Below are 26195 nucleotides of genomic sequence, written 5' to 3'. Positions count from 1 at the left end.
AGAAAAAAGTAAAAGTTGCCAGGAACCAGTAATGTATTAGGCTCCAAGCCCTGGGCACTGCCCGGGGCCATGAAGAGCAGAATGGATAAGGAACCTGAATTAGGAGACTTCCTTGGCTTGCTGGAGGGTTGGAAAAGGGAACTGTGCTAAAAAAACAAAACAAAACAAAAAAACAAAACAGGCTTTTGTTGAGGTGGGAGTGGCCAGAGCCTGGGCTGCCTAAGCACACGCCTACCCCTTACCTGCCTGCGAGCTTCAGTGGGCAAAGTGGGTGTCTAGTTTGCCTGGTTTCCCCATCTGTAAATACCAGTCATGCAAGAAATGCCTAAGCATCAGGCATTCACTGTGTGTGTGTGTGTGTGTGTGTGTGTGTGTGTGTGTGTGTGCGTGCATGTGCACTGAGGGTACAACACAGATTCAAGTGCTTGAGAGACAAAGCCGGCCAGAAAGAACCTGATTCTGGTTCTCACGCCTGCCTTGTGGGTCAAGCACAGTCTGGCAGAGTGATACTGGCTCTGTGGTCAGCCCAAGTGAAAGATCCTGTTGGCAATCATAGCCCTCACTGTGGAAACTTAGAGGCCACCCTGTTTTCTGAACCTCAGTTTCCCTGGTTGGTTGCTTTGGCCCTCTAAGTAGTGGCGTATAAGCTCCCTCTTCCCAGGTGGGATGGTAATGAGAATTTCCCTTCTCTCCTTCCCAGCCCCTAAGGCTTAGATCATGTCAGCCTAAATAAAACACACAAAGCACTGTAGCACTGTCTTCCCATTGTTCATCAATTTGCTCAAGCGGGCTCCAGTAACGTCTCCATTGTGAGACTTGTTGTTACTGTTTTTGGCACATCGAATACGCCTCGGGTAGCTCTCCAGGCTCTGCTGTGTGGGCAGGATACTCTCAGTAGCTTGCCGGGCTCTTTGAGAGGAGTGGAGGAATTGAACCCAGGTCGGCTGCGTGTAAGGCAAAGGCCCTACCCGCTGTGTTATTGCTCCAGTTCTCTAATATTTTTATTAGAGGCAAAAAAATCATATTTTCAGCCATTTTGGATTTTCAAATTTGCTCCTGCAGCTTAGGGGAGCACTGCCAGTGGTGCTGAAGGGAGAGCTCAGTGTGCAGGACTGGTTGGGGTCTCCCATTAGTGAAGCAGCATGTGTTCCAGCCCTTCCAGCCATCTTCCTCGAGCCAATAGGTTTTCTACTGTAAATTCCTCATTTTTTTTGGAAATAAGAAATCTACCAGAAGGTACTATAATGTTACATTATGAAATTTCAGGCACTCAGAAGAGAATGCCTTATAATTCAAGCTCATGGCCAATACTCTATCAATAGCAGCATAATACAAAAGTTCCTAGGTACCTTGTATCCTTTTATTGGATGCGTTTTATTCGTTTATTTTTCAGTGCTGAGGATCAAAATCCAGTGCCACAGATCAAATAAAATGACTTGATAAAGGTTTCATTATCATGTCATTCATCTTGATTGTGTTGTGTTGAATAAGTAGCATTTTACCAAAAAAAAGTGTCATTATATTGCTGATTTTTTTAACAAAAGTAAAAAAAAAATTCTGTTTAATTTCTACTTGTTTTAAATAATAACATTTCAAAATTTGCTAAATTGAGAACAGTATCTAGTAAATCCTTAGCCTCCAATAAACGAAACTTGTAAATTCTAAGTTTTTATGTTTTGATATGTTCACAGAAGAATGGATATACTACTATCTTCAGTGTCCCCCGGTTGTGTGGTTACACACAAAGGTCCGGTTTAATCCGAGGCACCCATATGGTCCCCCATGCACCACCCCCACCATCAGGAATAAACCCCAATTAAAGAGCCAGGAGTAAACCCTGATATTGTTGGGTGTGGCTCCAAAAGCAAAAAATAAGAAGCATCACAGCCCACTAAGAAAAGAACAGCCATGGAGCTCTGTAGGAGGTTAGGGGAAGGAAAAAAAGAAAGGGAAGAAAAAAATCTGGTCCCTAATAGCAGTTCATAAAACCCAGCCTTATCTTTAGACCCAAGAGCTTATCTCTTGTTAAGCAAATTGAAGTTCAGCTAACTGCCAATCAGTTGAAAAGAAAAAGGACCAGGGGCCTTTTCAACAGAGGGCAATAAAATATTCATTCTCTTAAATGGTATCTTCCTGTTAAGGAGGAACTGATGGGCAGATCCTGAGGCCAGGACTGTTAAGACAAGTGTGATTTTTAGATAGGAACTTGAAACACACACAGAATCTAATTGTGAAACTCAGAATCCGGCAATTCTGAGCTAAAAAAAAAAAAAAGCCTGAGGATTTACAGAGGTCAGGGAGAATTTAGCTCACTCTGTGACTCCAGCAAGATACCTTATCTCCCCTGAAACTCACTTTGGGGATACTGTGTCAAGCCACAGAGAGGGGCCCGTGAGAGAGATACACGAGGAACACCCCCTTCACAGAGCTGGCCCACAACCTGTATGTGCTCAGAGTTCTCTAGGGCTGGGGGAGAAAGCTCAACAGATTGAGAGCAGGCTTTGCATGCACGAGTCCCACATTTGATCCCCAGTACCACAAGGTACCCCAAGCACGGAGTACCCTGTGTGCCCCAAGCACGGAGCTGGGAATTGATCCTGAGTAAATCTGTGTCAGGCCCTCAAAAATATATATACATATATATAAGTATCACTGTCACTGTCATCCCGTCACTCATCGATTTGTTCGAGCGGGCACCAGTAACGTCTCTCATTATTGTTGACTTATTGTTACTGTTTTTGGCATATCCAATACGCATGGGTAGCTTGCCAGGCTCTGCCGTGTGGGCTCCATACTCTCAGTAGCTTGCCGGGCTCTCTGAGAGGGGCGGAGGAATCGAACACGGGTTGGCTGCGTGAAAGGCGAAAGCCCAACCGCTGTGCTATCGCTCCAGCCCTATATATAAGTATATGTTATAGAATATATTATATGCACAAATATATACACATCACTGTCACTTTCACTGTCACTGTCATCCCATTGCTCATCAATTTGTTCGAGCGGGCACCAGTAACGTATCCATTGTGAGACTTGTTACTGTTTTTGGCATATCAAATATATCGAACATGCCATGGGTAGCTTGCCAGGCTCTGCTGTGTGGGCGAGATACTCTCAGTAGCTTGCCAGGCTCTCTGAGAGGGGTGGAAGAATCGAACCTGGGTCAGCTGCGTGGAAGGCAAACGCCCTACCGCTGTGCTGTTCTCAAAACAGACCTAAGAGTCAAGTCACTCTGCAAAGCAAGACAACATCCTCTTTCAGGATTCACCATCCTAGAGGGCCAGAGAAGGACCCAGCCCCAGAGACTTCCAGCACCACTGACTCATCTGCTCCTGTGCTCTTAAGAGTAATTGAGACCCAGAGGAGCAAATAAGCCTGATAAGGTCCATGAGGGTCCCCGTGGTGACTTGTTCAAGATTTCACTCCAGGAGCTGGACTCTCAGCCTGTGACCTGGATGGTGCTTCCCTTTCAAAGGCTCCCGCCAACTAGGGTGGGCAGGGAAGAACGGTTCCACTCTGGCTGTCAGGGAGACTGTTCTGCTCCGAAGTCCCTGGCACTCAGTGGAAGGAAGCAGACCCCAGGGCCAGAACTATAAGTCAGGGCATCAGTCATTTTCTTCTAGCACTTGGGGTGGGGAGTGGGGAGCCGCAGCCCTCCACAGGCCACACAGACCCCAACAACGGCAGCTAAGTCAGAAACTTCTGATCCTGCAAAGGCTAATTAAATCCTCTCCTATGAGGAAGAGCTTCCTGGTACTTTCAAAGGAGCTGTTCTCCAGAAGGATGACAATGGATCCTCAGGCCTCTGATTCTTACACGAAAGGGACGACTTTTTGTTATTATTAATAATTATGTATTATTTTTACTTCAGTTAATAATTATTCTTATTTCAGTTATTAATTATGTATATACTTCTTTCTTTCTTTTTTTTTTTTGGTTTTTGGGTCACACCCAGCGATGCACAGGGGTCACTCCTGGCTCTGCACTCAGGAATTACCCCTGGCAGTGCTCAGGGGACCATATGGGATGCTGGGAATTGAACCCGGGTCAGCCACGTGCAAGGCAAACACCCTACCTGCTGTGCTATCTCTCCAGCCCCTATACTTATTTCTTATTTGGTTTTGGCACCCTACCCTGCAGTGCTCTAGGATTACTTGACTGCATGCAAGGCAAAGCGTTTTACCCTTGACCTATCTCTCCAGCCCCGCAAGGCTGACTTTGAAATGGGTCACATGGGCAACTTCCCTGTGTAAAAAAAGAACTGTCGCAAGGATGGGCTGAAACAAAAACTGACTCTGGAATTCAATCCAGATGGATCCAGTGTAAGGACTGGAGTTTATATTATTATTTCGTAGGGCTGCTCTAAACTCGAGTGTTAGGAATTAATGTTCTACTTGGGACATTTAGAATTCTGAGTATTTGATGGAAATGCAAAGCATGTTTTGCTTTTACTGCACAAGTAATACATGCCCAAGGCAGAATAACAGACCACACAACTCAGTAAATTAAGAAAACTAAAGGCACTTATTAAGTACATTTTTTTCTTTTCCCATAATGTTTTTATTTCAAATGGGGACTAAAATTCTAATTAATGAAAAATTTGAAGGCATTGTATTTATTTGATGTGTTGCTGGGCTGTGATTATTCAAACTCTTTGAAAGGGCAGCACAGGGAAGAGGAGCTTTGCCTTTGCACATGGAAGGGGTTTGATCTCAGTTCTAAGCATTTGTACGGCCCAAGGAAGAAACCCAGCATCTCTGAGTATCACTTTCCCCTGGTAAGAGTTGTATCAAAATAGCACTTACGGGCACCTTGGAGAGAATTAAGTGAGTTTCAAAAATTATGTTCAGGATTTCTGGAAGAAGTAGATGTTGAAAAGTATTAATTTACTTTCCTCTGGGAAGCAGAAGTATCTCAAGATCTCTTTGTTTCTAATTCAGTTAGTTTTTCCTATGCTGTTTTTCCAACATCCTTTCTGAATCTGGATTTCAGTTTTAAGAAATTTGACCATCACATTCTTTTGAGACGTGAAAGAGCCTGACAAAACTTACAAATAAGGAAGGACCTCCCTCCCCCAAAAGGATTAATGAATGGAAGGTTTGATTTTCAAATCAAACAAAAGTAGTTAAATTCATTAAAAGTAAAAAACACGGTACTCAGCTGGTCATCACGCATTTGACATAAAGGCATGAGGACTGGTGGACAATCACAGGGAGGAGAGGTGTCCCTGTCCCCAGAGGTCGTTGCCCAAGTCAGGCATGGGCAAGTGAGCCACATGGGTCAGGGTGGAAGCCCCCTACTCTGTGGGGCTCCCACGCACTCCAGGGTGTGGGACAGCAGGAAATGGAGGGGGGGGGTCGGGTTATACCTGATAAATGTTTTCTTCTGTTTCAGGATCACGGATGGGCTCATGTCCAGCCTCAAACACAATGTACTATTACAGGAGCAGCCAGAGAAGCAAGATAAGAGAGAGGGGGGGAAAGAGAGAGGAAAAAAATAGCAGTTGGAATTCAAGATATACATCACAGTGAGTATTAAAGAAACAGGTGCAAGAGAAAACCCCTTCAAGAGACGCTGGGTTGGTGCAGATGCCTGGTGCCCAGAGGGCTCCTGCCTGTCCACGGACCAGCGGTGGGCCTACATGGGGCCCTCATGGGTCTCCCTGGAACCTCACCTCTTTGGCCCTGGCTTCTCGTCCTGAGTGCTGGCACTGCTGAGAGCAGCTGCCTGGCACCTCAGCCACTTCACTTGCCAGGGGCCACGGCTATTTCTCCTAAGACCAAGGGTTCTGAGGCAACAACTCAGCAACACTGAGAAGCTCCATACTAGCATCACCCCATCAACGCCGCCCTCTTTTTCCATTCTCCATTCTCAAGACTCCACATGCATGTTTCAAACTAAAGGGCAGGGTCACTCAAGCAGGAGAACGTTCTCCATCCTCTGCAGCTGCTTAGCCAGGGGCTCCGTGCTTATTGTAAGCAGAGACCAGCCCTCAGCATTCTGAGTCAAGGGCAGGCTGCTAGAGATGCTACATCCTTCCCTTATACTCTATTAGCTTGTAAAATGCATCTGTCAACATGGTGCCAGCTTTCTGGGTGGGATAAAAAGACACATTTACATATATAATATCCCTGGGTTTTTTTTTTTTTTGTGGCTAGTTGTATTGTGTCTTCTTGGGTGTACATCCATGAGGGAGACACCTTCTCTCTCTCTTTTTTCTCTATCCAAAAGATGCAAAAGAGACATCATCCCACATGCCCAGGCAGTTGCCTTGCAGAGTCTGGAGAAGGCTGGAAAGCTTGGGGCCAGCTGGGATGGCAGTAAGAATTTCCTGTCTCCTCCCCCGGTCCCTGTGGCCTGAGTCAGGCCAGCCCATGGAAGGCAGCCTGGCCCACCAGGGGCCAGAGGAACCTGTCTTTATAATCCCTCTAAAGCTTGCAAACTGCCCTTTGAAGTCAGGAAACCACCTCATTATTCAGCCTCTCTAATGAGCTCAGAATATTCAAGAGAGTCTTGAATACATTCGAGTCAGGGGCTGAAACTTTTACAATAAGTGGAGAGGGGCAGCAGCAGGGGATAGATGGGACAAGGGCAGCTCTAAGGCCCTGGTAGCTGATGCCAAATTTCTGTTCTTTTGCACAGCGATGTAGTCCCACAGGGACTGGCAGCCCTTCCCCTTCGCTTCTGGGCTCCGTCCAGTCTCCGCAGCCAGCGGACTCTCCCTAAGGTCTGACAGACTCAGTGCTCCTGAGCCTAAAGCCCCAGCCAGTTTCAGAAATTACCTGGTATACGGGATCTTCCACATCCTCTTCCAGAATTGTCTACAGCAGAGTGAGGGTGAAAAGCAGAGGATATAAAGAAAGAGATGTGAGGCAGCATTCAGGAATTATAGGACAGTAAAGAAACTGGCTCTGTGTAGGACAGTCGAGTGGACTATGAAGACAGAAGATACACAGTGGGGAAGGAAAAAAATCAAAACCCTCCTAGCCACCGTCCTCCCGCAATAGTAAAAGCAATTGTGTTTCTTAAGTTCTCCTGCCCCGATACCTTCCCCAGGATTCAAGAGTTCGCTTTCTCTGACAAGTCTGGAATTTCAGAGAATAAGGGATCATTTCTAATGGCTGAGCTCCCCGCGCCTGTAATTTACACAGGAACCTTTCATCTTTGTTTATTTCTAACTGGCAGTGGGAGGAAAAGCTCTGACTGTCAGTTTCCACATCTGTTCATTTTCAGTCCCTCATCTTCCTAGGTAAGGGGGTGGGGGGATAGGGAGAAAAAATTCACAGGTCTACCTGATACACAGCTTGTTCACACTGCTTATCCTTTTGTGCCTTTTTTTCCAATTCTTCCCTTTGCTTCAGCTCGTAAATAAGTTGAAAGAGATCTCTCAAGTCCAGAATAACAGGTTCAGCCTGGAGCACAAAAGCATAAAGTGCATTAATCAGAGGACAGCGCAGGGCCTCCCTGAGTGCTGTTTGGTTTTGCCCTTCCTTTTTCGATTACACTGAAAGCATTCCATTTTTAATTAATTCCACCTTGTTTATATTGGTTTAGCAAATTGCATCTGGGCTAAAGTTCATTTCTTCAACTAATTATATTTGCAAATTCATAATAATCATAAGCATAAAAGACATTGCTTTTATTTATTAGTAATTTCGAATACAATAAAATTAGAGGAGGCCCGTTGCAAAAGAGCTATTTGTTTTCTCTTATTTTCTTTTTAAATGAGGCTCGAACACGAGGAAACCTATTTGTACACTGTGTCTCCATCCAGCTTAATCAGAAAGGAAAATAATTAGTCCTTACAAAATATCCATTAGAAGCCACAGCAGCGGAGCTCGGGTGTGGGCTTCTTCCATTTCTCCAAGGCTGTTTATCCTTTCTAGAAGGCAGCCTGATTAGGGGCATCACTTGGTCCCAACCGCAGTGGGACCGATATCAACACCCATCAAGTGACAGTGCCATGCCCCCATGGTTTCATGGGTCATTTCCTGGGAGGGAACACTCACTGCCTGAGCTGTTTTGATGGCCACGAATCTGTGATTCCCTTCCTTCCCACAAACGTAGCCAAAGGCCCGGTGATCTGTGATGTCCTTCGCGATGTAGGAGATTTCGTGAACAGCATGATGGTGCTGGAGGGCCTGTCGGAGAGAAAAAGGAAGAGGGTATTTCAGGGGACTTTCCCTTCAAGCTGATGATCAATAAGAAGCAGTGTTTCAGCAACGTGTTTAATAGGGCTAAGGGGCTTTGATGCGCTGTGTCTGGTCCAGATGGAAGGAGAAAGAGTCCCGTGTGCCTCTGAGGGTCGGGGCTTCCTTCCCTGGGTCATCGGCTGGAGGGGAGCGAGAAACAGGACTACTCACATGTGGAGTGAGCAGGCGAGCGAGTGTCTGTGGCAGTGTGGAGTCTTCTGCAGCTCGCCAGAGACCTCAGTGCCACTCAGTGCCGCAGTGTGCAGGCAGCTGCAAAATCTTTGCTAGGTACACTGCCCAGTTTGGGGTCTGGCTGGAGATGGAACACTCATGTACCCAGAGTGCCTGTCTGCCTAGTTGGATGATGCCCTTTGTACCGCCCCAGGGCTTCCCCTCTCAATTTGAGATCCACAGGTTTGCTGGGTGATGATTTTCCAAAAGACAGTGACAGGGAGTCCCAGAGAAAGAATGATGCTCTCTTTGGCCCAAAGGCCCCTTCTCTTGGGCTTTCAAAGGATGGTCCCCTCTCTCTGCACGAACTTTTATTTATTTGGTTTTGGGACCCACACCCAAGGCTGCTCAAGGTGGGGACTGGAAGACCATCTGTGGAGCCAGGGATTGAACCTGTGTTGGCCCAAACACCTTGCCCTCTGTACCCCCTCTCCAGTTGCTGCCATGGTTGCTTGTTAATCACTTTCCTGAAACCCATTGCTCTTGCGAAGGCCATTGAAAGGACAGAATTCTTTTCTGAAACCTCCTCCAGAACTACACATGCTTTTCTTCTCCCTGCAGATCTAATTCCTTCAAGTGTTTTCATGGGACTTTAGTTTCTACTGAGACGAAATGACTGTGGGATCTACCTTCCCAGCTACATGGATATCTTCTCTGATCTTTTTGCCCATTCCTGGTATATCTTCCCAAACAAGCTCAGTTTCCCTGTCTCTACCACCCTAGCACCTGGCCCACAGTCATTGAATCCAATTCCTGTGGGATTGTTGATTAGCAACTGAAAACTCTGAAATCAAGTTCCTGACTTGACCAGGGGCTGGAGCGATAGGGTGTTTGCCTTTCACGTGGCCAACCCATGTTCGATTCCTCTGCCCCTCTCAAGAGCCTGGCAAGCTACCGAGAGTATTGTGCCTGCACGGCAGAGCCTGGCAAGCTACCCGTGGCGTATTGGATATGCCAAACAAAGCAACAATAAGTCTCACAATGAGAGACGTTACTGGTGCTCGCTCAAACAAATCGATGAACAATGGGATGAGAGTCCCAAATGTATGTGACCTACTGGTCTCTTTCCAGAAACAAACAGACAAACAACAAAACAACATCCAATGCCACTCTGGAAAACTTCCTTCTTTAAGCAAACAAACAGAAAACAGCATCTAAAGCTACCTCTACACACCCCCAAATCATGTTTTCAGCATCCCCTCTGGAACGACATTGCCCACTTTTGGAAAGAATCTCACAAATAACAGTCCCCCTCCTGTTCTGCAGTGAAGAGATTCAGAGTCATTTTCTTGTATTAACTTGCTAAAAACAACTCACATAAAGCAGTCATCTATAAAAGCTTATTAACATATTTAGGCTTTATCAGTTGGAGTTAAAGGTCTATAAAGGCTGTGTCTGTTATGCTGGGTATGAAAGGCTCGGATTCTGGCCCCTGTGTGATGGCACTCACCATCTCTCTCTGGACTTCAGTTTATTCCTCTATCAAATAAAAAGTCTTGATAGATCACCAGATCCATGGCTCCCAGCCGAAACCTGAAGGGCTCTACTGGGGGCCATTAAAGGTAATAAAAGAGAGCCTAAGACGAAATGTATAGTTATTCCTCACAAGGCTAGGTTATAAAAAATAACACACATTTTGTTTCATGCAAAAGAAAACACTCAGTTTATGAGAAATCATATTCGGCTCTAGTTGGTCTAAGGCACACTAATCTGTGAGTGGACGCTTTTATTAGCAGATTGTTCTGGGTTCAGAGAACCCAAATAAGTCACTCATTATTAATGCACTTGGGGATGCAGGGATGGTGATGGTAGATAAAATCTTCCCTGAGTCCGTGAGTCTATGGAGGGAAAGATGTGGCACTGGGGAATTTGGTTGTGATGATGTTGGCAAACTCATTTCAGAGAGTCTCTAAACTTATGTTCCATATGTCCCTTTCTTTAGCCATTAGACCCCCTGCTGCACACGAGTCACTCAGAACAGTGGCGTCTGCCTCTTATGATGATCTCAACCTTTCTAAAGGTCCCTTCCCAGCCTGTTGCCAGGCTCTGCCCCTATGAGCCATGGCTCTAGGGGAATTTTCTGCCTTACCTTAATCACCGGAATCTGACTGTCCACCATCCCATACCAATGCCCTGGCACCAGGCTCTGTCTTAGCAGCCCCAACCCAGACAACCTCAAGCTTGGAGAGTCATGCCACTGCCAGTCACTGCCAGTCATGCCAATTCCTCAATGTGGCTCTAAGATGACAATGGGATTTGAGTAGATTTTGACACAAATAAAGTTAGTGAAGAATAAAGTGTCTGTTATTAAAAGAATCAGTATCCATTTATTCTTGTTTTATTATGAGGACATGTTTAGCTCACAGAAGGAAACAGCTCACGGAGCGGTAGCTTTTTCATGATGATAATGATTGAAATTGATGAGATTTATATTCACACAACATGGGGGTATCGATTTATAGGCTTTTGTGAGTTCGAATGACACACAGCTGGGAAAAGTGGAAGACAAAGACGCTTTCCTCCGTGCCTTCCTGAAAAGATTTCTCTCTTGGCGTTATGCGGGAGTGTTAGCCATGCCTCCTATTAAATCTAAGTTTGACGATGGTGCTTTATTGATTGCCATGTGGAATACTGTTCGAAAATTAAACTGCGATTAGAAGTCTTCCTGGTGGAATTAGATTTGGAGATGACAGTGCAATGGTAAAATATCACCTACTAGGCAAGACAGCAGATGGAGACATTTTAATTTATCTGGGAATCCTCATTAAGTCTTTTAAAATCAAAACATTTTTAATGCCTGATGATCCCTAATACTGCCTCGCTAAGTGTAGCTGTGTGTGTGCGCATGAAGTGCTTAAAGATACTTACAACATTATCTTTTCCCACAGTTAATTTGATGGCATGTTTGGAAGGGCTGCTCTGAAAGTGGCTCATTCATTTGGAAAAGGAGAACTGGTGAGAGCCATGTCTCTACTTTCTCTCACCTTATCCTCATGTGCACATAACACAGACACTTGGAAATATAAAGAGATCAGAATCCTGCTAATCCTGCCCTTGTATTATCATAATCATTGGAGCAACTTAGAGGATCTTGCCAATGCTTGTTCACTGAGCCTCAAAATTGCTCCAGGTCTTCAAGTAGATTTTTATCAACATGATTAAAGTTTGGAGCCCAAGGAATCCGAAACATAGTTCCACTTAGAATTTATTCTGGTAGGACAGAGGGTCAGAGAGAGTTTGGGCACAATAGTTCCACTTAGAATTTATTCTGGTAGGACAGAGGGTCAGAGAGAGTTTGGGCACAATTTTCGAACAGTATTCCACATGGCAATATTTAACCCAGGCTTCATCCTCCTTACTTGGGATCACAAGAAGTTGAAATGAGAAAAAACAATGATGGAGAGAGAGCTTTCCCTGAACTCCTGGCTTCCGGTTCACAGCAACTCGATGCCCTGGCATGTGGGGAGGTGGAAGGCACAAGACAAGAATCACTCAGTCAGAGCGGGCTAGGGCTGAATTGGATTCTGGCAGGTCTCAGATCAAAAGATCCTAAGCCGGAGGCTTGAGTACAGGCCAGCTGGAGGGTCTGCAGGGAAAAAGGCCAGAGCAGCACTAGCTGAGAGGCTGAAACCAAGGCTGTGGAGGTGAGACCCTTGAGTAGAGGAGACGGCTGTGACCTCTAGATGCATTTCTGTGGGGATTTTCTAGGGTATCCCAAGTGGTTCTGGAGATAGCACAGGGTACTGGGCTGCAGTGGGCAGTAGAACGGCAGGTTCTGTCATTCACATTTCTTTGGTAAAACACATTTTTGTGCTGGGATCACGGACCCTCCACATTAAATCACTGACCTTCCAGCAGGTTTTTATAGGCTGGGAGACAGTTAAGCAGGCCAGAGCCCATGTTTTGCCTGCAGGTACCCAAGGCTCCATACCTGATACTGAATGGTCTCCAGAACACTGCTGGGGAGAGGTCTTTGAGCACTGGGTTTGCAGTACCTTCATGCACCACTGAAAATGGGCTCAAACCAAAAGAAGATCAGATAATTATATAAAACAGGTTTGGGGTTTGAGGAAAAAAATCTTCAAGAACACCCCAGGCCTCTGCCACAGTTCCCTAACTTTCCATTCTTACTGACATTGCCCATGTAAGTTGTCACTGAAAGAGGCAAAGGTGCATCCAGGCAGCAGACTTCTCAACCTGGTCCTTTATGTCTCCCGGGATGAGTTTTGGGAAGCCAGGCTGCAGGGAAGCCAAAGACTTCATCATCTCACCCCTTCCCCCAGGGAGCTGGAACCGTGTGCCATGGTGCAGGTTGATGATTCTGATGATTAGTCTCCTCGCCTCTCCCGCTTCACCAAATCCATCTAACTTGGTCACATCTACCTCCAGCATAATGTTTATCCAGGGAAGCTTCTCTGATGCCCCTGCTTCCGAGAGTTATCTCACTGCATTGTACTTGCTCTTCTCCCTAAGTGCTTCACTTAGTCGGCCATGCCATTTATCCATTTGTCTAGTTACACCACGTCTAGGTATGGATTGTTCCACTATGTTCCAGGGTTCATGCTCTGTGCTCCATTTGCCAGATGATTAAAATACAGCCTCTCCCTTAAGGACCTTGCAACAGTCAAAGAAACAAATAACAGCATTATGAAAAGGGACAAGCTTCATAGCAAAGGTGAACCCAAAGCATTACACAGGCTAGAGCAGTCTGACTGAACGGCACCCAGGAGACTTGCCAAAGGAGCTGACCCTCAAAGTAAAAAGAGAAATTCCCAGAAGACCAGGTAGAAGGAACATTCGGGCAGTAAGAACTGAACAGAGGTAGGTCTCTGAATACTGAGAAAGGGATGTTTAGAGACCAACTGTGCACACGTGTTCCCTCCTTCCACTTCAGGGCGATTAGCTTCTTGAGACAGATATCTTTATCTGATTCCCCTCAATCTTACCTTTGCCCTGAATATAATTTCCCTTGTTTTAAGTGAAGGAAATAGCTTCATTTAGAAATATGAGAGGAGGGGGAGAGGAGAGAGAGAGAGAGAGAGAGAGAGAGAGAGAGAGAGAGAGAGAGAGAGAGAGAGAGAGAGAGAGAGAGTAAACAAAAGAAGAGTAAGCAAGAAAGAGAGCAGGAGAGGAAGCCAGAGAGACAATACAGTGGTCAGGGCCACTTGCCTTGCAGAAGGCCAACCCAGTTAAATCGTCAGCACCACATATGATCCCTTAAGCCCCACCAGGAGTGACTGCTGAGCAAAGAGCTAAGAGAAAGCCCTGAACACCACTGAGTGTGGTTTCCCCTTCACACAAAAAAACTTAAAACAGTGAGAGCTGAGAAGAGAGAGAGAAAGAGGGAAAGGAATGGAGGAGAAGAGTATAGAGAAGCAACTCTACAATACCCAAGTTGGGGCGCAGGTGACTCCAGAATGCAGTGCACCCCAATATCACTTCTTTTGAATAGAAAGTGTTAAGTGAATGTTTGAGAAGCTGAAAAAGGAAGAAATGACCGGTCCTGTGGATAATGCTGTGCAAGGTAGTTGCTCAATAAATGCCCAATGATTGAATCAGGTTAATCCCCTGCATTTCACACGGGATTCGTTCTGTGCACACAGGATTTCTTATCTGATCACCATTAAATCTCTCCCCCACCCCCAGCATTTCCATGAGCCATTTCCCAATGTTTAAATGAAGTATCAAATTGTTTGGAGGGTTACCGTCTGACAGAATAAATTACAGAGAAGACTTAATTTGTAGTATGGTTCAATACAGCCAATTAAATACAGTATGGATTAGAGTGTCATCGGCTGTAGACTTTACCATGAGCTCCCTTTTAAGAATAAATTCTACCCCATTTAGTCTTCATATTATGTGTGTGTATGTGTGTGTGTGTGTGTGTTTGTACACGTATTCGGGGGGGGGGTGGGGTGGGGAGGGTGCATTCCAGAGGCAATAGTATTCACAGGAAAAATACCCACCAGGGTTCCAGCAAGTTAACAAAACAAAACAAAACAAAACAAAAAAGCAGATAAGCAGATAGACATAGAATAAAAATAGGCACATGAAAAATGCACAACTTCACACCACAGACAATTACAGTAGTTAAAACTTCACAAGACAAAGGGAGGCCCAGGCTTATTATAAAGGCCTTTCTCTTTTCTAACATATTTTTGGATACGTTTGCTGGATCCTAGTGCCAATGAGGCTGGGTGGCAACCTCTGTACCAGCCCCCGGGCACCCCATCATCAAATGCTAAATAGAGCAGGTCAGAGGGAACTGGAATCCTTCCCTGAGCTCCTGGTTCTGGTACTTTCTAGAATTGATTCAGGATAAAATCAAGCATCCCAATCCCAGTTTCTAGCTGAAGAGGAGCTGTGGGTGTCACCAGACCAAGTAGGACCAGGTTTCAGACCATGCTCTGTTACTTTCCTGATGTAGAGGATTGGGTGTTCCACCCTAACTCTCTGAGATTTCTTTACTATTTGCATTATATGAATAATGAGAGCAGGCCTAGAAGGAAATATTGATTCATGTTAAGAGAATGAGACAAAAAAAAAAAACCAGGGGGTTGACAGAAGGATGCAGAAATGGTCTTTCCCGGGTGACTGGTTTCTTCATAAAAGTTGGGGAAAAGAAATGGCTCTCCTGTGAGATATTCCAAAGAAATGGGTCTGTGAGCAGTTATGCATCATCCTATCAAGTTGTTTTGGACTAAGCAGGACCCCTCGCAGGAGCTGTAAGTGCTGACCAGGATGGCGATTTTGCTCTTTGTAAGTGTGCTCTGGTGTAACTTCTCTGGAGGGTAGACAGGCTGGACAGGGTTAACTGCAGAGAGTCCCAAACTCATCTGGCTCTCCTGACCTGTGAGAGCAATGAGGGTGAGTCTGGTAATATGGCAAATGATACCCAGAACCAGAACCAGAACCTCAAGACCGCAGTCCACATGGGGCTCAGGCATGCTTCTGTCTGCCACTCCAGATCTCTCTCCCGGTACCCCCAGTGCTTTCCATCATGTGACCCCTCTTCATTCCCCTTGCATTCAGTCCCTCCTTTATACCCCCCTATTGGGGTTTGAACATGCTGCTCCATCTGCCTAGAAGGCTCCTTTGGACCTTGGCCCAGGGGTCTTTTCAAAGACCTCTGACTTCCAACAGAGACACGGTGCCCAGGTTACATATGTTTATGGTTTTCCGGATGTTTCCTTGTGGGGCAGCTACTCAGTTTTTCACCAGGTCTCTGGATGGATACACACATCCCTGAGAGGCCAGCTCCAGGGTGAGAGCAGCTATCTTTGTTCCTACCCTTTCATCCTAAGCATCACGTACAGCCCTCCTCTATGCCCCCATCCCCACTGAGGCGTCAACACATACTTATTTCTGGGGTACAAAAATAGAGCTATTGGGGGCTGGAGCGATAGCACAGCGGGTAGGGTGTTTGCCTTGCACGCGGCTGACCCAGTTCAATTCCCAGCATCCCATATGGCCCCCAAGCACTGCTAGGAGTGATTCCTGAGTGCAAAGCCAGGAGTAACCCCTGAGTATCACCAGGTGCAACCCAAAAAGCCAAAAAAAAAAAAAGTAAAGCTACTATTTGCTATGTGTAGTTCAAGACCACTGGTCCACTTTAGCAACATTCCAAAGTGATAATGACAACCCACAAACCCCAATTCCCCTCCTTGCCCCAAGCCCCTGGCAACTGCACTGTGGCCCCAGGAGTCCTGAGTTCACAACAGAAACCTGCAATTGGGGGTCAAAGAACCTGTCAGCAGTTCCTGGGTCCAGGTGCTGGCTCTGACCCCCTGGGCTCTGTGCCTGCATCCCTCTCTACCTCTTTATTTCCTCAGCTCTCCAAGGAGGACCCTGAGGTAGTAAATCCCCACTGTTCTGCTTTAGACACTTCCTTAGTTCCTTTCTTCTTTTGCTCACAGCCAATGGTGCCTTGGAACTTCTAGCTCAGTGCTCAGGGGTCATTCTCAGTGGTGAATTAGGGGGAACCACACAGTGCTAGGGATCAAACCTCGGAATTCCACACATCAACATGCTTCAGTACTTTGAACCATCTCCCCAGCCTGTTCATTCCCTTAAAAAATTTAATAACAATGGACTGGAGTGACAGTATATTAGGTAGGGCTCTTACCCAGCACATGGCTGACCCAGGTTTGATCTCTGAATCTGCATAAGGTTCCCTGAGACCCACCAGGAGTGATCCCTTAGCACAGAGCCAGGAGTAAGTCCTAAACACTGCTGGGTGTAGCACAAATACTTTTTTTTTTTTAATAACAAGACATCAGCTCTAAAAGACAGCTTCCTCCTGGCAAAGATCTCAACACTCAACATGCTATAAACGCACAGCTTGGGAAAACGGCACACGAGGTCCTGGCCTAAGACCAGGATGATGAACTAGTTAACAAGCTGAGTGCATCCCAAACGTGGGCTCTGGGCTTCCACTCCTAACAGGAGAGTGGAGGCAGATGTGCTGAATCAATTAGCCATCACCCAAGTGACAGCAATGCAGGTTTTGCTCAGAGAAGTAAAAGCCTCCTTAAGCAGGAGACTCACGGTGGACTGATATGTTAGCTCCCCGCCTGTGGTTCAACCAGAGTTCCAGGCCTCTGGGCAAGGTTGTAGCTACCACACAGCCACCTGGTGGAGGGACTTGCACTAGCTGCCCTCTCTCTTTCAGTTAGCATTTATTTACTCCCCAAACCCTTCCATAGATGAGGCTTGATGGGGCCCTGGAAACACTGTGAATAAGAAACACTGTGGTCGCTCAAGAGGGAGGTGGAGAGAGGAGGGCCCCATGCCCCACCTGGCCCTCACGACTATGCGAGTGTGTAGGAGGCCGATGCCTGATTTTGCTCTCTGCTCTGACTTATGTTTTGTTTTATTAGTAGCCTTATTCCCATCTGTCATGTGGGAAAAGTCTTGTCCTCAGGGGATGTGAAGAAAATCACTGAAAAAGCCTAGCTGCTGGTGTTGTCAACAGAGGGTTGGTGTATAACGCTGTGGGGCTTTTTATGGCTTTTTGGAAATCCGGTAGGGCTCAGGAGCTACTTCCGGCTCAGTGTCTGAGGTTGCTCCTGGGAGTGCTCTGAGAACCATGTGGTACTAAGGGGCCAATCCCGAGTCTAAGCAGATGCTCACCCCCTAGAGCTAATTTTTTGCATCCCTTCCCCATCCCCACACTCTTGGGGTCTTTATCCAGGCAGTAAGTCCACGAGTCCCCAACTATGAAGGAGGGTCTGCCCAGTGCTCATCACCGGTAAAGATTCAGGGTGGAGTATGGAGTCAGGGGGACTCAAAAGACCCACACTAACACCTAAGAACCCTGCTCCTGCCATCGCCCCATCTGGGGAAACCCCGAGGCCTTCAGTTACACTAACTCATGAATTCCTTTGCTGCGTTCAGGCTAGCTGAGGTGATTTTTCTATTGCCTGCAACCAAGAGAATTAAGAACAAGCCAGGAGCCATCACCCTGTCCGTCGTCAGAGAGTCCTACAGAGAGTGCAGCCACTCCCTGGGAGACAGGCTAGCGTCCACTCTCTGAACGCCCACGCACTCTCATCTCATGCGCCTGCCTTCCGGTGCGGAGTAACTAATGCTGGAATTACACTTTTGAAATTGTTGTGGGTATCTATGAGGGGATAAACAAATACATAAATACATTGTTCCGAGAGAGCCCAATTTACAGTGAAAGAAAAATGAGATACAAATAGAAAAGCTAAGAAATCACCCTATAATTTTACATAAATAAACATCAGTTGAACCTCTTCTAACAACATTTTCAAAAGTTGGAATACACACGGGAACAATTTATTCTGAAACGCTAAGAAAAAGAATCCTGAACGTGGCAGATTCTCCACCCCCCTTCCCCGAAACCCACCCCACTCTGTGGAATATTTTCATTATTTGACAGAAAGGTTACTTTTTCAGAAAGTGCCTCCTCTGTGGGAAGCATTTTACCAGGCACTCAACATATATTTTATTTTATTTATTCCTCTTACCTGACAACCTTCCATACTATTTCCCCTTCTTCCACTCTTGAGATAACTGGGACAGAGAGGTTGAGTAAGCAGCCCCATATCACACAGCTGAGAATCAGACACTGGACTGCTGCAGCATTGGATCAGTCCCCATGCAGCCTCCAGGCACTAAATGAGCTTTAACTGCTTGCCTTTTCATCCTCCTAAAATTCTTGATTTTTATTTCTGCTTCTTTCTGCATGAAGAATCCTAATAACCATTGTAGGTGTTTAGTAATGTAACCCATGATTTCAACATTTTAGTTTATGGTGTAAAATTATTCTAGCAAGTGGGTAAATGAGTGTGGATGAATAGAAATGAGACAGCATGTTTAGCCACATGTCCCTGCAGAAATAGGTCATTCTATTTCATGGAAAATTACTTCTGTGTTGTAACCAGTCTGAAATGAACCTCAGCCTTGTCTCACACTCTGGACAGAAACTTCGTGAGAAGGGGAGTGACTGGTAGCCAGCTGGAGGAAGGAGCATGAGGGGAGGAGGGGGCTAGAGAGAGAGGCTGGGATGCTAGATCCTGAGGTCTCACTGAAAACTGGGGTGGCTAGCAGGTGGTGGTGGCAAAGCTGGCCCTTAAGACCCCTTGTACTAAGAACTCAGGTGTTGAGGCAATGTGGCAGGCAGGCTCAGCTCGGCAGCTGAAAGCCAGATCGACTCTGTGCTCCTTACGTTCCCAGGGATAGCCCGCCTATCGTCTCTGCATTCTCAGAGTACTTCCCTTTAAAGTTCATTTGACTGGAGAAAAAAACGGAATAAGACCTGCTCCTAAAATTCTTAATATTCTGCCTGACACCTGGTGACACGTAATACAGAACGGTGACTCTCTGGTGGCAAGATTCTTTGCAAGCCATAAGCTCCAAGCCTTTCACATCTGCAGACTTTGCGTCCACAGGCTGGGAGTTGAAAGCCATGGATCTCAATTGTGACTCAGTGAAGCATGCTGAAATGAAGCGCGCCCTCTCCAAAGTCACATCTAAAGCTCTAGGGCTTCCAGGCTTCAGGAAGTGGTCCAGTTTGGAAAGATCCAAGTACACCAGGGCATGCCTCAAACTCCAACCTGACCTTGTCCACAGGAGAAGGGGACACGGACACAGACACACCATACAGGTACATCTAACCCGGTGAAGGGATGAAGGGTGTGGATGTTGGTTCTAACAAGCCAAGAACTGCCAAGGACTGTCAGCAAACCAACAGAAACTAGGGAGAAACTTGGAACCATCTTCCCTTAGAGTCCACAAAACTCAACTGAACACCTGGATCTCAGACTTCTAGCTTCTACCACCGAGGATCAGTTCCTGATGTCTGAGCCACTCAGCCGCAAAGCTACGGTACAGCGGCCTCTGGCAAGGATGATGACCATTGCTTTGATTTTAGTTCCAAATCTCCCCAAAAGTAGAGGGTTATGCAGCAGCTGAACTTGAATTCCCTAGTCCCATCCTTGCCTCTCAGGAGCCCTGCTCTTCCGCATGCTAAATGGAAGGGGCAGAACTGGAGGTGGGGGGGGGGTCTGTTTTTTTAATGCAGAATGGCAAATGCTTTCTTTTTCTGATTAATGCCAGGCTTTGCCCCTTAGAAGCTGCACACAGCGCTCTACCCATGTGGCTTATAGCAACATCTCTGCAGCTCTCTTCCCCTCAGGACCAGGCAGCGTGTAGACTCAGGAGACAGTGGGCCTAGTGCTCCGAAGACCAGGGCCAATTGTTTCTCTCTTGCTTTGGAAAGTGAACTCAGTAAAAGAATTTTCCCCCAAATTGTTCCTTCAGTGAAAGATGCACCAATGACCACCCGCACGAGCCCCTTCAACATGCATTAGGGGCACAGAAGGCAAAAACTAACGTGAGTTATTAAATTCTAACCTTAGGCACTCTTGTGTTTTGGTTAGTGAGGAGAAAAGGGAGGCAGGGAGAAGGTGTCTTTAGTGAAGTCCATAGCTGGTGTGAAAAGTGTGTGTGATCCGGGCTGGATATGAGGCCGTGCATATGTAGGATGCTGGATTTGATCCTTGGCACCAGGTAACACCCCCCCACCCCTAAGTACCACCATGCTCCCCCCAACACCGAAATAAGAATAAAAAGTTGTTGTGAAGACCCAACTCACACCCATTTACTTAATCAGTTCATCTCCCAAAGTGGGGTGGTCACTGAGATCTCCCCAGCTCTGTGCTCACAGACCTCTCCTTCTCTCCCTCCTGGAACACTGTCTTCTTTGGGATGGCTTCAGAAACACAGCAGCACCCATGAAAAGGAGGGGCAAGAGAGTCTGGCGTAAGTGTTTAGGGCTTCTGCCTCCAAATCCAACAGCTCCCAATTCAGCTCTGCCCGCCCAACTCAGTTCTAGTAAAGACACCGCTCCCGCTCCCTCGATCCAGACAATTAAGTTAATGCTGGCAAGAGTCTTGCCCTGGAGGGGCCGCACAGACTCGGGGGGAGACAAGAGTCAGGTACCTTTGTTGAATGTTTTCAAAGAAACACGTTGCCTTTCTTCCTAACATGTGCCGCAGCCTGTAATTATGCTGTTGCTTGCGTGATTACCTGGTTAATAACTGTCTCCTCCACGCACTGCTGAGACTAGGCGAGGGGTCCTGTGTCACACTCAGGTTCCCCATGGCAGCCCCAGCCTCCCGCCCAGGGTCTGACACTTTGTGGGGGTCCCTAACAATGGGTTGAATGAACACGCGGGTCTTGTGCCTGTGTCCAAATAAAGGTAAGAACTGGGCAGAGGCAGACAGCTCAGTTGAGCAGACTGCGGGGTGTAAAGTGAAGCTTAGCAACCGTGAGGGCGGCAGGGCTGCGGAGGGTGCATGCTGAGGGATGATAAAAGAAATGCGAGGCTAGGGAATAATGTGGTCTATAAAGGAAACGGAAATCCGGGTTGAAATCCAGCCAAATGCAGGACTGGGTGTCTGTGAGAAGGAAGACCGTGGCCAGAGCAGGGGTGGCAGAATTCTAGGTAAAATCAGGGCTGCTTGGAATTGTCAGATCTTTTCTACTTGAACCTGCTGTGAGTCTGAGTCTTCACATACTGGATCCTCTGAGCAGGCTGTAAACACAGTCCTTGAAGCTGGAGAGAGGTGGGGACCTGAGCCTCTCCTGAGTGAGGAACCAGAAGAAGGAGTTCCCTGAATAATGCCCAAACCATGAGGAGGATGTCTCAAGGGCTGGCCCGGGGCTGCGGTGAGCCTGGCTGTCCTGTAGGAGGTAGGACTCAGGTCCTGGCTGGATGGTGCTGAACTAGGGGCGCCCCACGGTTATTCGGGGCTGTAGAAGCTGCCAACTCTGAGCGTGTGACTGCCAGGTGGAATTTCTGAGAATAAGTCCTCCTTCTTCCTTCACCCTTCACTCTGCTTCCTGGTCCCAATCCACAATCCAGAGAGCAACCCTCAACCCTCCACCCCGGTGTGTTTCCCACTGTCCCTGGGATTGGAGCATCTGCTGTATGGATTCATGGTGACCTATCCCCTACACTGATCTGATCGTCTCCTGTCCAGGTGCCCACTCGTGAATCCGCATAAGAAAGTCAGTGGTTCCTTCTCCAGGTAGCCAGAGCCGGCGTGCAATCACATAGAGAGTGGAGGACACTAGAACAAATCACACAGTAGCACAGATGGCTGTGCCTGGGCCCAGTCCCGTTTTTGGCTTCTGCAAGCTTCGGTGTTTTGAACTTTGTGCAAATCCCTGCTAGGGTGTCCCCTCCGCCTCCCTCCCACTCCCCCTTCCTCTCTTCCAGGTGATTCCTTCCGCACAAAGGAAAAGTGGACGTTTGGCTTTTCCCGCTACTAGTGAGTAGTTCTTAAATAAAATCTGCTCCTGTCATTTTCTCAGTCAGCTGTGTTCTCTCCGACAGCACCTGGGTAAGAACCTTCTCCACCTGCAGTGGGTGCCCTGAGTTCCGGTTTCAGTGGGTCTCATGCACTGTCCCATTTATTATAACCTAAGACTCAGGCTGGCTGGCTGAAGACCGGAGGCTGTGGCAAAGGGGTACAGGCTGGGGAATCCGAGGTTGAAGCTTGGCTTCTCTCCCCACCAGGAGTGGCCCTGGAACCAGGCACTCCGTGTTTCTGTGACTTTAACCACCTTGGTTATCGGTAACTCTCTACCTGATGGGGTTGTTGTGAGCGACAATAGACCTCTGAACTCTGAGCTGGCTGTAGAAAACTCCCATCTAACTTACAGTCCAGCTCGGGGACTCTGCACTGTTGGATCCTTGGATCCAAACAACTGCCAGAACCACAGAGGGGACAGACAACGGGACCCAAGCCACTTCAGCCCGGAGATCAACTGAATGTGAATTAACACGCATGATATCTTGGGCACTGAGCACTTCGTGACTGAGATATTGTTATTTCAAAACATCTTCAATTGTTGAAAAGGCACGTTTTAAAAAAAAAAAAAGCATGTACCTTGCTGCATCATTGACACTTAACAAACACATTTTGGGAGCAAGTGACTTCAGGTTGGAAATGCTCTTCCTCGAGCAGATGTTCTGGCCACCAGCTCTTCCTGTTCCTGATGTGTCCTCTTTCTGTGCTGATTTGAGTCTGAGCAGGACCCCTCCCAGTGCCCTGGAGTGCACAGCTCCACCCCCGTCCCAAATGGTAAGTCCTGCATGTCCCCATGAGCCACACGGTAGACACCGAGAGTGGGTGCATGAGGGAACCTGGCCAGAAACAAAAGCCTTGGCACTCTGGACTGGATTGAGTGGAAGCCAAACTGGGCTGGAGACTCCTACATCTCGCTCTTCCTTTGTGCATCAGAATGCAACGAGGGGACAAAGTGATAGGAGTTGTCAAGTTTTGAAATGAATAATAAGATGTCTTCAGAGTGAGGCATATAAAAGAGATGAGCTAAAAATACCACCGGCTCCTGGAGCATCTGGGAAGCAGAAGGATTAGCTAGGCGCCTCTAATTGCAGTGAACAAAGACCCCTGCTGCTGGGAACATCTTTCTCACCAGTAGCACCTGCAAGCAGGTACACAGAAGGATGGAAGTGCATTTATGCTAAGGATGGAAGGGTGCTTATGCAGAGTGCCCTTTCTTTTTTTTTTTTTTTTTTTTTAATTTATTTATTTTTAATTAGAGAATCACCGTGAGGGTACAGTTACAGATTTATACACTTCTGTGCTCACACTTCCCTCATACAAAGTTTGGGAACCCATCCCTTCACCAGTGCCCATTCTCCACCACCCGTAAACCCAGTGTCCCTCCCACCCTCCCCAATCCCATCTCCCCCCCACCCCACCCTGCCACTGTGGCAAGGCATTCCCTTCTGCTTTCTCTCTCTAATTAGCTGTTGTGGTTTGCAACAAAGGTGTTGAGTGGCCGCTGTGCTCAGTCTCTAGCCCTCATTCAGCCCGCAACTCCCTTCCCCCACATGGCCTTCGACTGCAATGTAGTTGGTGATCGCTTCTCTGAGTTGACCTTTCCCCGGAACGTGAGGCCAGCCTCGAAGCCATGGAGTCAACCTCCTGGTACTTATTTCTACAGTTCTTGGGTGTTAGTCTCCCACTCTGTTATTCTATATACCATAGATGAGTGCAATCTTTCTATGTCTGTCTCTCTCTTTCTGACTCATTTCACTCAGCATGAAACTTTTCATGCCCATCCACTTAACTACAAAATTCTTGACCTCCTTTTTTCTAACAGCTGCATAGTATTCCATTGTATAGATGTACCAAAGTTTCCTCAACCAGTCATCCATTCTGGGGCATTCGGGTTTTTTCCAGATTCTGGCTATTGTAAACAGTGCTGCGATGAACATACATGTGCAGATGTTGTTTCGATTGAACTTTTTTGATTCTCTGGGATATATTCCCAGCAGTGGTATTGCTGGGTCAAATGGGAATTCAATATCTAATTTTTTGAGAGTCGTCCAAATTGTTTTCCAGAAGGGCTGAACCAGTCGGCATTCCCACCAGCAGTGAAGAAGGGTCCCTTTCTCCCCACATCCTCTCCAACAGCGGTTGCTTTTGTTCTTTTGGATGTGTGCTAGTCTCTGTGGTGTGAGGTGGTATCTCATGGTTGTTTTGATCTGCATCTCTCTGATGATTAGTGATGTAGAGCACTTTTTCATGTGCCTTTTGGCCATTCGTATTTCTTCCTTGGTAAAGTTTCTGTTCATTTCTTTGCCCCATTTTTTGATGGGGTTGGATGTTTTCTTCTTGTAGAGCTCAACCAGTGCTTTATATACCATTGATATCAACCCCTTATCTGATGGGTATTGTGTAAATATCCTTTCCCATTCTGTGGATAGTCTTTGTATTCTGGTCACTGTATCTCTTGCGGTGCAGAAGCTTTTTAGTTTAATGTAGTCCCATTTGTTGATCTCTGTTTTTACTAGATTGCTTAGTTCCGTGTCACCTTTGAAGATACCCTTATCTTCAATATCGTGGAGGGTTTCGCCGACCTTGTCTTCAATGTACCTTATGGTTTGTGGTCTAATGTTGAGGTCTTTAATCCATTTTGATCTGACTTTTGTGCATGGTGTCAGGTCAAGGTCTAAACCCATTTTTTTGCATGTGGTTGTCCAGTTGTGCCAGCACCATTTGTTAAAGAGGCTTTCCTTGCTCCACTTCACTTCTCTTGCTCCCTTATCAAAGATTAGATGGTCATACATTTGGGGTTGTGTGTAGGGATATTCCACCCTGTTCCATTGGTCTACGGCTCTGCCTTTGTTCCAGTACCATGCTGTTTTAATTGTTACTGCTTTGTAGTAAAGTTTGAGGTTGGGGATGGTGATGCCTCCCATCATCTTTTTCCCAAGAATTGTTTTAGCTATCCTTGGACGTTTGTTATTCCATATGAATTTTAGGATTGCTTGATCCATTTCTTTGAAGAATGTCATGGGTATATTTATAGGGATCGCATTGAATCTGTATAATGCTTTAGGGAGTATTGCCATTTTGACAACATTGATTCTCCCTATCCACGAGCAGGGTATATGTTTCCATTTCCTCATGTCCTCTTTGATTTCATGGAGTAGCGTTATGTAGTTTTCTTTGTAAAGGTCTTTTACTTCCTTGGTTAAGCTGATTCCGAGGTACCTGATTTTCTGGGGCACGATTGTGAATGGGATTGCTTTTTTCATGTCCCTTTCCTCTGCCTCATTGTTTGCATATATGAAGGCCATGGATTTTTGGGTATTGATTTTGTAGCCTGCAACTTTACTGTATAAGTCTATTGTTTCTAAGAGTTTCTTAGTAGAGGTTTTAGGCTTCTCTAGATATAGTATCATGTCGTCTGCAAATAGTGAGAGTTTGATTTCTTCCCTTCCTATCTGGATGCCCTTAATCTCTTTTTCTTGTCTAATAGCTATCGCAAGTACTTCCAGTACTATATTGAAGAGGAGTGGTGAGAGTGGGCATCCTTGTCTTGTGCCTGATCTCAGAGGAAAGGCCCTTAGTTTTTCCCCGTTGAGGATAATGCTTGCCGTAGGCTTGTGATAGATGGCTTCGACTATCTTGAGGAAAGTTCCTCCAAACCCCATTTTGGCAAGGGTTTTCATCATGAAAGGATGTTGGATCTTGTCAAATGCTTTCTCTGCATCTATGGATATGATCATATGGTTTTTATCTTTCCTTTTGTTGATATGCTGGATTATGTTGATTGATTTCCGAATGTTAAACCATCCTTGCATCCCTGGGATGAATCCCACTTGGTCGTGGTGTATGATCTTTTTGATGAGTTGTTGGATCCTATTTGCTAGTATTTTGTTGAGGATCTTCGCATCGGTGTTCATCAGGGAAATTGGTCTGT

At 46.4% G+C, this 26195-nt stretch overlaps 1 protein-coding gene across 6 annotated transcripts in view; it reads right to left on the bottom strand.

The window, feature by feature from the left end:
- The window catches only part of DAB1 (DAB adaptor protein 1), a 1237060-nt gene that overhangs the window by 66271 nt on the left and 1144594 nt on the right, over positions 1–26195 (bottom strand). For all 6 annotated transcript variants that reach the window (XM_055138597.1, XM_055138598.1, XM_055138599.1 and 3 more), the window contains 4 exons: positions 8007–8138; positions 7290–7409; positions 6780–6818; positions 5366–5431 (listed from right to left, as the gene is read on the bottom strand). In XM_055138597.1, coding sequence (XP_054994572.1) covers positions 5366–5431; positions 6780–6818; positions 7290–7409; positions 8007–8138 — 357 coding nt within the window. The remainder of the gene's footprint in view (positions 1–5365; positions 5432–6779; positions 6819–7289; positions 7410–8006; positions 8139–26195) is intronic.

The sequence above is a fragment of the Sorex araneus genome, chromosome 5, assembly GCF_027595985.1.
Source record: "Sorex araneus isolate mSorAra2 chromosome 5, mSorAra2.pri, whole genome shotgun sequence".
NCBI classification, from domain to species: domain Eukaryota; kingdom Metazoa; phylum Chordata; class Mammalia; order Eulipotyphla; family Soricidae; genus Sorex; species Sorex araneus.
This window is presented reverse-complemented; position numbering and strand designations above follow the sequence as displayed.